Here is a 14201-nt window from a genome sequence, read left to right as displayed (position 1 = left end):
GAGGGGTCGGCTGTAGGTTTCTTTAGCAAAGGTGTGACTTGTCCAACTTTGAGGGAGTCGGGAATGGTCCCTTGTTGAAGTGAGCTGTTAATGATTTTAGTCCAGAGTGGAAGGAGCGACGGGGTAAGGACTTTGACAGGCGTTAGCAGGAAGGGGGTCCGTGAGGTGATTGGATGGTTTCAGAGTGCTGAGCAGTCTGCCAATTTCTTCTTCCGTGTAGGTGACAAAGGATGACCAAGTGGCATTGTTTTTTGGTTTAGTGGGTGCTATGCAGTGGGGTTTGGAATAGAGGCTTGCGTCCATGAGGAGATCATTCTTTATGTTGTCAGTTTTTTGGTTAAAGAAAGAGGCGAGGTATTCGCAGGGGGGAGCTTCGCACAAGTGCTGAGAGGTTGGGGTTGTTCTTTAGATTGTGTTCGGATAAGCTCAAACAGTTTTCTCGGACGATTTTTTGCTTGATCGAGCTGACGGCTGAAGAAGTCTGATTTTGAGCGTTTTATTTTCCTGAAGTAGGCATTTCTCTTTTTCTTCAGGGTTTTTAGGTTCAGTGCCGAGGGAGCTGCTCTCCAGGTGCGCTCTGCCATTCGCATGGCGCGTCTATCGTCATTGAGACTCCCGTCGTACCAGGGATTGGAAATTTTTGCGGAGGCTTTTTTTAGCTGCAAGGGTGCGACTTCATTAATTATTGAGGTCATAGTGTTGAGATAGTGATCAGTCAAGGATTGGACGTCCTTAACGCCAGTAGGACGAAGTAGTAAGTTGCAGCTGTTAGGGGGCAGAGAGTTTGAGTTTAGTTTTTTCATGTCTCTTTTCCAGACTTTGGGCCTGGAGGATTGAACAGGGTTAAATTTAACTTTTTCATTGATGAAGAATGTGATAATATGATGGTCTGACCAGTCACAGGGTTGGATAGATTTGAGTTGGATAGAGGCCTCTTTGGAGATGATAAGGTCAAGGATAGAGCCTTTCTCGTGTGTTGGACTGTTGCAAATTTGAGTGAGGTCAAGGGCGTTAAGGAAATTCTTCAGACCTTTTACCACCGCATCATTATGATCGTTCCAGTGGAGGTTGAAGTCACCAAGGTATATTTGTGTGAGTTGTCGCCCGGAGATGGTTGAGATCATATCCATGATTTGTTGGGAGAAGGTAAGGTTGTCACCGGGTGGGTGGTAAACGCCGTGAAGAGTGCAGATCGGTTTGCCCTCATTGATAATGTTGAGGCAGATGTATTCACAGGAGGTTGGGGAGGGTAGGGAAGGGGAAGTTACTTTCAAGACAGAGAGGTTGCTCCTGTATATACATGCGATTCCGCCACCTTTTTTATTGCCAGACCTGTCAAGTCTAGTGATGAGGTAGTTGGGGGGAACAAGAATGTCCATTATAGGTGTAGAAGATTCTGTTAGCCACGTTTCAGTCATGATGATTAAGTTGAGATCCAATTTTAGGATGAGATCAGCGATAGCGGAGGAGTGTCTAGCGGCTGATCTGCAGTTGAGGAGAGTGCATTTGAGACGGGGTGTGTCGAGGGTGGAAGGGGGTTCTAGAGCGAGGGGTACTTTACTCAGGTTACTATGGATAGCGATTCTGTTGTTCAGTGTGGGGGGTCTAAGGGGATTGGAGTGAATCGTAGGAATGGCAGTGAGAGTGCCTGGTGTGTTGCTATGGGGAGCTGAGTCGTAGGAGCGGAGGAGGGTGATTGTGTCGAGGTCCGAGAGAGGGTTGCAGGAGCGATGGGGGCGGTTTTCGCGGTTGTGAACAGGGATGGAGGTCCAGTGCGATTGGAGTCGAGTGCGAGAGTTCGCCGCCCGGGTGGAGGACCAGTTGGGAGGGGAGGTGATGGTGGAGGCGCGTGAGGGGTGTCTGGGGTGTGTGCTGAGTAATTGTTTGATGATGTGAATGTCTTGTTTGATCTGGTGCAGGGTGTTGGGTGAGGGGTGACTGGAGTGTGATAGACAGAGTAGTTGTTGTTTGATGATGTGCATGTCTTCTTTGAGCTGGAGGAGGGAGGCCGTAATGTAGTCCAGTGTGGGAAATGTGGTGGAGGTGGAGGTGGGGATGGGAGGGTTGGGCGTGGATGACAAAGGGTGAGGTTGGTGGTGTGGATGAGAGTATTGGTGGTAGGCGGAGAGTGCAGGGTGGAGGATGGGCGTTTGTTAGTGGTGAAGGGGGTGGAGGTTGGGTAGTGGGGGGTGAGACTGGGGGGGAGTGGGATTGTAGATGGTTCTTTTTTGAGGGGGTGGAGTTGAGTTGATGGAGGTGGTGTGTTCTGTGTGATTAGTTAGTGGGTGGAAGTGGGGGCTGAGAATGGGGGGGATAAAGGGTGGGGTTTGCCTTTGTGTGTGTCGGTCTGATGCTGATCTAGGTTAGGCGGGTTGCGGGTGGGAGCTGTGGTATCAGGGGTGAGAGGAACGGGGATGAGGGCTGGTGTGTGGGGGGAAGGGGTGAGGTGGTTGGTGTATGAGGGAGAGAGATCTATGTCTGTGCTGGAGGGGTGTGGGGTAGCTATGGTAGGTGGGTGAATGACCACGGTGCCGGGAGTAAAGGAGAGGTGCATGTCGTTTTGAGTGGGAGCTGTGGTATCAGGGGTGATAGGAATGGGGATGAGGGCTGGTGTGTGGGGGGAAGGGGTGAGGTGGTTGGTGTAAGAGGGGGAGAGATCTATGTCTGTGCTTGAGGGGTGTGGGGTAGCTACTGTAGGTGGGTGAATGACTAGGGTGTCGGGAGTAAAGGAGAGGTGCATGTCGTTTTGGGGCTGGGCTAGGTTAGAATGTTTGTGGTTTGAGGCTGTGGTGTCAGGGGTGACAGGAATGGGTGTGGTATGAAAGGAGGACAAGGTGAGGTTGGTGGGGGGGGGGGGGGGGTGCCGCTGGAATGTGTGGGTGAGGGATCTATGTCTGTAAATGAGGAGTGCGAGGTAGCTACATTAGGTGGGTGAATGTCTAAGGTGCCGGGGTTGGAGGCTGTGAATTCAAGGGTGATAGGCCTGAGGGTGCTATGAGTGGGGGTCCGATGATTGGCGAGGTGTTGTTTGAACGTGGGGAACAGGTTATCTACTAGTTACAGGTTCTTGTCTGTGGATTGAATTAGGATAATCCCGTTATTGTATATAGTGATGGTGGTTCTGCCCGGGAAGAGTTGGGATGGTGTGATGGAGAGTTTTAGGCCATGCGCGAAATTCCTGGAGGTGGAGACGGTGAGTAAGGTGCGGAACGCTTTTCTCCATTGGGCTCTGCGTGTGGTGTGGAAGATGATATCAATGTTCAGTGAACCATTGACTGGTGAGAAGTAGGTGTCTGCAAAGGGAGTTTCAGGGTGGGACCTCAGGAAGTTGTGTTTAAAGCGTTTAGCTGCTTTTTTAGTGAGTGAGGGTGGGTAGTTGATTCTATATGTGTGCTTGCCGACGGGTTCCATGATGGGAGGACAGTCTATGTAGGTGTAGGAGGGAGGGTGCACTGTCATAAACAGTTGCGTGGGCCAAAAGTGACACTAGTGAGTGCACAATAATGCTATACGCAGAGTACAGATGCAGACAATAATAGTGAGATAATCAGAAGTGACACTAGTGAGCTGCCAAGGTATTTGAGGTAGTAATCGGTGCATTCAAGACTAACACTTGAGATGGGTGCAAGTTGCACAAGTGTAGGGTGCACAATAAAGATATAAGGGAGCAGAATACTGATGAGAACTGTAAGTTACATGGAGCAGGGGTGACACCAATGAGCAGCTAACAAATATGAGGTAGTAATCAGTGTATACGGGAAGGAACAGTGTAATGAGTGCAGGTTACATCAGTGACAAGTCTATGCGAGATATTCGTCGGTACATTATAGGAATAGGTGTGAATTCGATGTAGGTTATACACAAGTGCAGAACAAAGTAGAAATATAATACTGACAAAATACTGGACTAAAATAACATTGACTTAAGTATTGTTGGGGCGTACCTACACATGTAGATTGGCCCTCACCTGTGGTACAGTGCGTCCTGCCTTAGTGCTGTAAAGCCTGCTACAGCGGTGACTTACCTATACCTATAGGCAGTGCTGGCTGGCATGGCACCCATACAGGGTGCCATGCAGACTGAGGTTTTTCACCTCTAAAGGGCATGCAAGCTGCAAGGGTAGTGGTATGGTCCTAGTGAGGGACTCCCAGGGGACCCTCTTCACTTCCAGGCCCTAGGTACCAAGGTACAACGTATTGGGGAGTTACAAGGGGCAGATGACCAATGGGGGATACGTTTTAGAGAAGAAGCAAAGCACTGGCACAGGGGACCTGGCTGGCAGGGACCCTGTGCACTACAAACAAAACCCCATCAAATACCAGGCAAAAAGTGGGGGCTTACCTTGTCAAAAGAGGCACTTTCTCACAGTATACAATATATATTAGTAGGTTTGTCTACAGGCATCTTCAGACATTCAAAATTGCTCCTGAGTTGTGAAAGCTGGTTTCAGAAAAGTAACTATGGGCCTCATGTATTAAAGTTTATTTTGCTGTCACATAGCCTGTGAATCAGGCTTTGCGACTACCAAACTCCTTTATACAATGTGCTAAACTTCTTTTACAAATCAGTAGTCATAGTCTGATTCATTTTTTGAGATTAATTGTTCATGCATGATGAGAACCAACTTAGGACTGTTCAGTCGGCAAAGAGAGTCTAGGATCTGTTGAATGGCTATTATAGCCAGCTCTAAAACCCCACTGACAAAGATTTCTAGTACATCTTGATCTACGATGTATTGCTTGTGTTGACTAGAAATGCAGCTTTCCATAATTTTCCGCAGGATCATGAGTTCAGTAGCTGGGGGTACATGAAAGACGTGGGGTAACCTGTCCTGTATTCAGACAGATTGGAACTTCGCCATGGACAGTCGAGTTGATCCAGTGCGTCAAGTAAGGGATGTTGTGAATGAAAATCTAATCTCTTTAGTTAAGATGGGGAAAGGATCAGCCAAGTGCAAGGCTGGTCATAAAAATAGCTAGTCTGTTTGAGCTCACTTTTACTGACTTATCTGATTCCGCTCCAGACTGCATTGCTCTTGGGGAAAGTTGTCTAGCGAATTTCTTGGCAGTCAATGAAACATCGCGTGGGGGTAAGAAGGAATGAAAATTAAAAAAAGTTGGGAGAGAGTGGGTTGTGATGGAAACAAATGACATACCACCAACATGAGAAGGACTCTGCAGATTGGATATCCCATTAGTGATCAGAATTACAGAGTAAGAGAATGCAAAAGTAGGATTCTTCTTGAAATGTATTGTGTGCTGTGAACTATGCCACAGACATGCTCAGCAAAATATCAGTACACAGAAATTGGAAGGAAAAAAACCTGTTCTAGGCTGTAAGCATTGCATCATAAAGTCTGTATACAGTTTATGAGGCTCTGATGCCCTTGGTGGACACTAGCAAAATCACTGCACAGCCATAATACAGACCATTAATCTGTGCAAGCACACACTTTTATTAGTGCACACCACCAAAAACCCTCTGCTAAATGCACATTAGTCATGCCTCTTAGTTTGAGCACAGTGCTGTGTGCATCTTCGCCTGCCAGGCAATGGCAGGGTTACCAACCTAAGAGAAGCAATGGTTAACGCCTAATGGCTACACCTCTCATGCACTAAACATCCTACAGCCACACCTCAATGAATAAGACACTGTCGCTCAACCCAGGAGATGGGCCGGGACACAGTACCTGAACCACTTCAACACAAGTCAATTTAAGATTCTGGGCTGCAATGGGAACATTGGGATAGAGTGTAAAGGCATCGAACAGCACAGCTCTAAGAGGCCATGCTCCTAGCAGACTGCATTGTTCTCTTATCTGTACTGGGTACGCTGGATTACGTGTTACATGAGGAAAGCATACTCTAGTGAGTAGACCTTCTGCTTATTCGACATGTAAAAATTGGAGCTACTATGGCTTTCCTGGGAGGTATCCCATTAGTGGGCATTTGCAGAGTTACAACAGTTAACACTTTCAAACATTGTGTAGCAATTCAGGCAGAGAAAGAAGCAAAGTGGGGCACCTGGCGATGAAAACTTTATTCACAACTACCATTTGTACTTTCCGTTAGCGCCTGCATTATAGTTGGTGGGCAGTGCATAAATGTCTATGCACAGCAAGTAATCTGCTACCACAAATGCAGCAAACAAAAAGCATTACTTATTCATAATATTCAGTTTGCTACATGTACTGCTGTTGATTTGCGAACTACCCTCCTGCCTCTCCAATGACTGGAAAGTATTCGCAGCGCTTTATCACACATTCTTTGGTACACAAATATTACAGTTCTGATAGAGAAAGGTATACATAATGAGATGCGAACTCTGCATTTTGTAGTGCACATTTGGAAGCGTCTTTCTGCACAATCTTGGTTTTGAAATAATAAAACACTATAAAATAAAGAAAATTGCAGTATTTCCAGCCCAACACTGGATGGCAGGAAAGTGCACAGCACATGGTGAAAATTGATACTGAAAGTGTGCAAGTCAATCTGGGAAGCAAAATATTAGTACAGCATACATAAATAATACAGTCCTTGTCGACATGGCAGATATGCCTACCACAACAGCAGTACACAGTAATAATTATAAGACCAAAGTAATAATGACAAACTAAATATGGTGCCATTCCAAGTAAATCAACAAACCCAGAACACAGTAATAACCTAGAAAGAAAGATGAGCAGTGACCTACTTCTTTTCCTCTTCTCTCTTTCATATTCTTCCTCTTCATCCGATTCGGGATCCGGCCTTCTTGAAAAGCCACTGGCTTCATGTCTGTCTCTGCGTCTCCTGGATGGAAAAAGGAATTAGGAAAAGTCCGCTTTATGCCTCGGACTGAGCTTTGCTTAGGGAAAGATGTAGGACAGCAGTATATCAAAATTATTCTCCCCGTGTAGTCATCATATCTACTTTATCACAGAAAACTGGTTTAGGGACAACATAAAACAAGCAAACAAGGTGTTAACCAGTCACCTGAAATACTACTCAACAATCCAAAGATGGAAAGAGGTGAGGAATCAAGAGTTGATTTGATACAGGGACAACAAAATAATCCACATTTATTTCTCTGCTCCATAGTGACTTGTTGGTATATCTTGAGATTTTCATTAAGTTACTCTAATTATTTCTTCCTTCTTCCTCATAAAACCAATTTTCAAGAGGACGCATCAGTAATGACGACAAACAAATGATTACTGAAAAAAGGGGTAAATATGTTTAAGTGACCCCTTTGAGAACATCTGCAAGATAGTCAGTGCAAAGAAACATTGCAATTTAATAGGCTATTTGTATATTCAGATTTCTACACTGGTTAACATCTTCGTATCCTTTCACTTGCTTCTTCTGGCTTAGTAAGTGCTCATTCTGATGTGATATATCGCACCGAGGCAGGTAATCATTTTCTGCATGCTATTTATGGATACTCGCAAACTCATGTCTTTCTGCAAACGTGGGAACAATTTGGTTTCTCTTGGAGGGTGACTAGACGAGCGTTTTATACTCTGGGAAATGCCCCAAATGTACCCATTTACGTTTTCTTTTTCATGGTGAAGTTTCCTCTGTGTTTTAGGATGCATACTTCAGATAGCTTTTCTTTGTCAATCACAAAGGGCGCTAAAAAGTGTTCATGCCTTAACTACTGTGAAGAATAAATATTGGCAAGGAGAATCTTTGCATGATTTCAGTATAAAAAGGATACAGAACCAGCATTTATCTGGTCAATTAGTTCCCCTTTGCCAGCTCATTTTACCCTAACCAATGAAAAATTGATCTTTAGAAAAAGTGAGTAACCTTGAACAAATGAGTTACCTAATAAAGAAACCTGTACCTTTATTCCAGTTGAACATCTATAAACGTTCAGAATATGTTCAGCAAGCAACAATTGTCTATCCTTTATGTCACAGTATTTCGTCTAATGGTGGCAGGACATGAGGGGTATACTGCAAACTAACACCTGTCCAGCTCTCTACTATCACGACCGAATGACTTCCACCCAAAAGACAGTGATTACTGGTTGCAGAATCAACAATGATTTTCATGTCTACTGCACCACAGTGTTGCAAAACCTTTTGCTTTGCAAGAAATTAATAAAGAATTCACTCCCATCTAAACCAAAGGTTTTAGCATCACCAAAAGGGATTACATATTACGCTTGCACTTTACAAATTTTCAAATAGGTTTGTTGTGCTGATCTGCTCCAAAATGGTGCAGGTTCCGGACCATACCAAAAAATCTTAGTGTGCCGTCTTTGCTGCTTCACACGGTATCGGACAGCACATGGCTAGAAAAAGACTAGACAGATTAAACGCTAAATCCCTGCAAGGAGCATAATGCGAACGAGAGGCAGTTCTATTAATAGAGCTTTTATTTGCATTATCTTTCAACTGACATTATCTCTGTACAGCTTTGAACTGTCTGGAGTTGAATTGCTCCACTTTAGCACCCAGACGCTTTAATTTAATTACTGTCATTGGTGCCGGTACCTTAAGGATTGTTGTGGAAAGGTCATGCTACTGATAAGAGTTCAGTAACAATGTGGGGAATAAGAGCAGAGAGGGTTTTAAGGTTTGCACAATTAGCTCTACCACAGTTCAACAACTGTGGTAGAGCGAATATAAATATATTAACTGACTTATGGTTCAAAGAGACCACTATCTAAAGTTCAGTAGCCATATAACTGGGTGACAGAAATACTCTCTTGAGTATCTCAAGATCACTCAGGAAGCAAGGGAGAGACCAGGTTTTGTACTGAACCCCATACCAACACATTACGCTTAAGCCCACAACTCCTCTGAAGTAAGTATCCAAAAGTTCAGAGCTTGTGATTTTACAAAGGCATGGTGTAATGTGGTTTTTATTAGAGGCATAGGTAATAAGTGTGATGGCAGATTACAGAGCAACATATATCTGGCCTCGGAGCAGTACTTCTTTCTCTCGAAATTTGCTTCAGTGCACTTGTTCGTCAAATTAGATTTTCTTAGCATCTTTAAGGATAAATTACAGTTCAATGTACCATTGAGAAATATAAACTATGTTTGTTGAATCCTTAAAGTCTACAATAATTACAGAATATCTGAATGAGAAAAATAACAGACAGATTATTGGATCTTATCCTATAAATACATGATAAAAAGTGTTTATTTACAGCAAAGTAAAAATAGGAAATATTTTACAATAGTTTTTGCAGAGTGACAATTCGTAGTCCCTTAGAAACCAGAGTAAAGTAAAAGCCTTTCAATAGAAAGATTACCTCCTGTTGAGACGGAGAAAGGTTCATAACTTTCAAACTCTAAAAAGGAATTGCAAATTAAAAAAACTTGAGCATTCAGTTACCTGAAGAATTAGCTAACGCCTTAGATAGTGCACCCTTAGGGGATGTCCCAGAAGGGAGTAAAGGTAACTCTAGAAGCGATCGTAGTGGTAAGAAGAAGATGAGGAATCGTCTTTTTCCGAAACGAAAACAGAAAAAATTGCGGTTCCTCCCAGTAAGCGAAGATGTAAATAGTACAAAATCTCCTCCTAGTAGAAAGAACACATGGACTTTGGGGCAAACCACACTGAATACGAGTCAAAAGTATGGGCAAGAAAATGATAATCAGTCGAACTGCTTGAATCCGGTGTTGATTGCCCCATCGAGCCCAGAGGGTCAGGATGAAAACGGGACAAATTATGATACAAGCAGTGACCCTATATTATGAAGTGTACTGGATAATTTAGGTGAACCTGTAACAGATCAAAATGTACTTTCAGGAGGTGCTACACTGCACCCTTGTGGGCAGGATATTTTTCCAACGAGGTTTGAGTCCAGCCAGGGGACAGTTGGGGGCGCAGGGGGGGGACCAAATTACAGTTGTTAACAGTAAAGGGGGTAAGTTAGAGAGAGATTCAATCTTAGGGCAGTCTGGTATCAAACTAATAAGGAATACTGGACCATGAGTCGGGCAAGTGAGTAGGTCTTTAATTCTTATCTCCCTGTTAGAAACTGAACCAATATTATTGAATAGAAGTGCCCTCCAACAGATATTGACCGAAATAGAGGATTTGACATTAATAATTAGCAAAGATATTGAATTGGTACTGATCTCTTGCAGGGCAGTGTCGACGCCAGATAGCAAACCATGTATAAATCGTTGACATATTGACTTATGTGTGAAGTTTATTAGTTATATATAAAACACAAAATGCTAATTGTATCTCGGTATATATTGTATCCGTTCCTTATGAATAGGTATCCTGAATGACCAATAATACCTCAACGGTTGGGGAAGGCTAGAATATCTGTATCTGGATCATCCGCACAACATAATGCATGCCGGCCTCAGGGTTGTAGGCGCAATTATGTACTGTGATTGAAAATATCTATATGACTTTGCAATAAAAATATTTTTTTTAAAAAAGATATTGAATTGGTATATTTAGACTGGAGGAGTGCACCCCCAAGCACTAGAGCTACATTTTCTTCAGGGATAGTGTCTGCACTGGTCATAGCTAATGCAGAGGGCTTTAGGAAAAGAGGTATAGATGTGATCCCTAGCGTACCCCTTTGCCGAGTTCCATCAGAAAGCCTTGGAAAAATTCATCAGGTGCAAGGGTATGTATGGCTCCTCTAATAATAGGGGTGTAAATACCTCCATAAACTATAAAGATATAGAAATAACAGTAGAAAGAAACCCGGGTGATAGAGAAATTAATATTTTAGCACCTGAAGTCCGATGGGCACCCAGCGCTAATGAGGAGGATGAGGTAGCAAAGTGGAGTTGGGTTGCAGGTACTCTGAATGGGTCAAAAATATCTACCATAAAGCCCATAGTGCGGGGGTAGCCATTTGGGAAACATCATATCCTGGAATGTCGCAGGGTAGGAAAATTAAGTTATAAGCTTAAATCATTAGTAGAATTAGACCACAAGATAATCAGCCTCCAGGAAATGTGGGCGGGGAAAGAGTTTCAGTTTGAGAATTTTTATGTGTACTGCAGTACAATAAAAAAATCTGTAAAAGGGCATGCAAGTGGAGGCCTAGCTATTTTACTCAGTTGTGACATAGTATGGGATCCTGTGATCTATAAGCATCCATCAAAATGTTGTATTTGAGCAAAGTTGAGAATAGGAGAAGATAATCAGGGGCAAACGATTTATCTCTTATTGGTAAATGTGTATATCCCCCTCGGGAGGGCGTCTAATGTACTGGTCGACTCTATTTGCACTTTTGTGCAAAGGTTAGGTAGTAATGAAGAATGCTCACGTATAATGATGGTAGGTGATTTTAATGCTAAATTATGTAAAAGTGCAGTCTTGTCTTTATATAATCCGGAACTGGATGAGGTTTGGGCTATCCCAGATTCTGTACTGCCGGCCCATTTAAAGTCGGACAAACGAGGCCTATTATTTTTGCAAAATCTTAGGAGTTTAGACCTTGTATTATTAAATGGTAGATTCCCGGAGGAGTCCCATCAGCTTACACTTTTCATGGGTTATATGGTCACTCATTAATTGATTATATGGCAGTTTCCTTTCAATTATTAAATGCATGTATACAGTTCAAGGTATCTGCCACAAAATTGAGTGACCATAATATTTTAGTGGCAAGCATGGACATAAAAATGGAGAAGCCTGAACTTTGGAATCAGAGGAATGAAAATGTCTTATAATCGAAATATTGGGCGTACTTGCTGGTCAAATAATTTGCTTCCAAATTTTAAGAGGGTTTTTGAGAATACTGCTCCTAGCCCCAGTCAAGAAACACCGGTGCAGAGGTACAAGAGAGTCTTGGCAGCAATTAGAACCTTCGGAAGGAAGAAACAAGTCTTTAGTGCTCCTCCAATAGTAATAATACCATGGGAAATTAAAAAACTGAACCAGGAAATTAATTGTTGAATTAGACACCAATTTAGGGAGCCCAGGACACAAAGGCAGAGAGAAATATGTAGGCTAAAACAGGTACGGAAAAGGAAAATAGCATCGGATCGAAGGAGTGCTGAAGATGAAAAATGGGTTAGACTTTGAGAAGTGGCTCTATCTGGGGATACTAGGAAATATTGGGCATTGATTGCAAAATTTTGTGATGGGAGAGAAAAATCAAAACCCATTTTAATCCCAGAAGCAGAATGGTCCATATACATCGCCCAGCTCTATGCTCTAAATCTCACAGTTGGACAGATCCAAGAGGTTATTAACAATCTATCTACGGGGGGGGGGGGGGTGATCATGGAGCACCAACATGCATGGAGATTCAAGGTTACATCAAAGGGGCAAGATACTCTAGTGCAATGGGCCCAGATGATGTACCAGTAGCCATAATAAAACAAACAGGATTGTGAAGAATGGGCAAAATGTTTGCATCCGTTGTTTGTCCATTGTTATACTTATGGGGATATCCCAGAATCTTGGAAGGGAAGTATACTAGTTCCGTTATATAAGAAGGCCCAAAAAATTCCCCGGCCAGTTTTAGACAGATTTCGCACCTGGATGCAACCGGGAAATTGTTTGCAAAGAGTATTCTTAGTCCTCTTCAAGAATGGACATTCGGAAATAACTATATCTCTTTGGAACAAACAGGATTCCGTAAGAATAGTGGCACACTGGATAATATTTCTATTTTGCAAACTTTAACCGAAAAATATCCAGTAGGTCAGGGTGTCCCGTTATACTCAGCTTTTATAGATTTCTCCACAGCTTTCGATAGGGTAGACCGGGGGAAGCTGTGGAGGAAATTAGTCACTATGGGGATACCAGGGAATCTTCTAAGATTAATAATTGCTCTCCATTCTTCGTCCTGGACAAAGGTTCTATAGGGGGGAACACAAGGTCTCTCGAAGAAAATAATAACATATAATGGTTTGAAGCAGGGGCGCCTCTTGGCCCCTCTACTCTTTTCCATTTACATCAATGATCTGCCGCGTAGAGTGGGGCTGAGTAAAGGGGATCCCCCTCAATTAGGAAACTCAAAGTTGAGCTGTCCGTTACACGCAGATGATGCAATAATAATGGATTTAACTCCAATTGGGTTGCAAAGAAGACTTTTTGAGTTAGTTAGGCACACAGAAGAGTATTATTTAAAAATAAATATTTTAAAAAGCAAAGTTATGATTTTTAGCCATCAAGGTTGTAAGGTCAGAAAAAATCTGAATTGGTTCTTGGGAAAAGAAAAAACAGGAAGTAGTAACATCTTACCCGTATTTAGGAAAAATATTTACAAATAGGTGTTCAGCTAATAGACATATGGAACATTGCAAAGGTAAAGCGATTTCCCAAGCCTTTGCAATTAATCGTCTGTACCCATGTTGTGGGAAAATACATTTCTCCCACATTATTTCAGTTTATAAAATAAAGATCCCACCAACCCTGAGCTATGCCATTGAAACAAAAGATTCACAAGAGTGGGCCAAAAGATCTGGCGCCAAATATGTAACTTAAATTGCTCGGCACCGATTGCAGCGCTTAGACTCGAATTTGGTCTCCTTTCTACATATGTGCTATAAATGGCCGGGGGCTTAAGATGGTGTAATGCGCTGATAAATGTTTCTGATAATTTGCTACGGGTAGCGTTGCACGGAGAAATATTTGTAAATATGATGGAAAAAAGTGCTATTTTTAGGAGTTATTTAAAAGCATTATCAATGTTTGGTTTAGATATGGATGGGGCAGCGGTTCTTTGCAAAACGGCCTTGAAGAGGATAATTAAGAAAACAATAAACGCGGTTTCTAGAGAAAGAGGTATTAAAATGTGCTCAGAGAACAGAAGCATTGATTGTATTGAGGGGAGTAGTATTGTTAAAAATCCTCAACCTTATGTCTTATGGAACCTTAAACATGGAGTGCGTAGGGTGATTTTGCTACTGAGATTGAATTTACTCCCCCTAAGAATCGTAACTGATTCTTGGGAGGGTATTCCTAGAACTGTAAGGTATTGTCAGTTATGTAATTTTTGTATACAAGATTTGAATCATGTTTTATTTGTTTGTCCTGCACTACACTCAATACGTCGTAGAAATTTAAGGATTTGCTTTTTAAAGTACAATATTACTACAGCAGAACAGGCCTGAAATTGCCTCTTGTCCCCCCCATCTGAACTGTTTTAAAATCTTTAGCTTTTTAAAACAATTTTTAAATATATATTAAGGTCGTAAAGATCCTTCGAGATATGTAGGTTTACAGCACTTGCACTTTACCTTGGCCCTTCGGCCATTACGACCGATTAGTTAT

General features: G+C 42.5%; 1 protein-coding gene across 2 annotated transcripts in view; it reads right to left on the bottom strand.

Moving 5' to 3' along the window:
• Window positions 1-14201, bottom strand: part of RBM17 (RNA binding motif protein 17) — a 286908-nt gene that overhangs the window by 182719 nt on the left and 89988 nt on the right. For both annotated transcript variants that reach the window (XM_086918944.1, XM_086918945.1), the window contains exon 5: window positions 6694-6791. In XM_086918944.1, coding sequence (XP_086775070.1) covers window positions 6694-6791 — 98 coding nt within the window. The remainder of the gene's footprint in view (window positions 1-6693; window positions 6792-14201) is intronic.

This window comes from Lissotriton vulgaris, chromosome 1_1 (assembly GCF_964263255.1).
Source record: "Lissotriton vulgaris chromosome 1_1, aLisVul1.2, whole genome shotgun sequence".
NCBI lineage: Eukaryota > Metazoa > Chordata > Amphibia > Caudata > Salamandridae > Lissotriton > Lissotriton vulgaris.
This window is presented reverse-complemented; position numbering and strand designations above follow the sequence as displayed.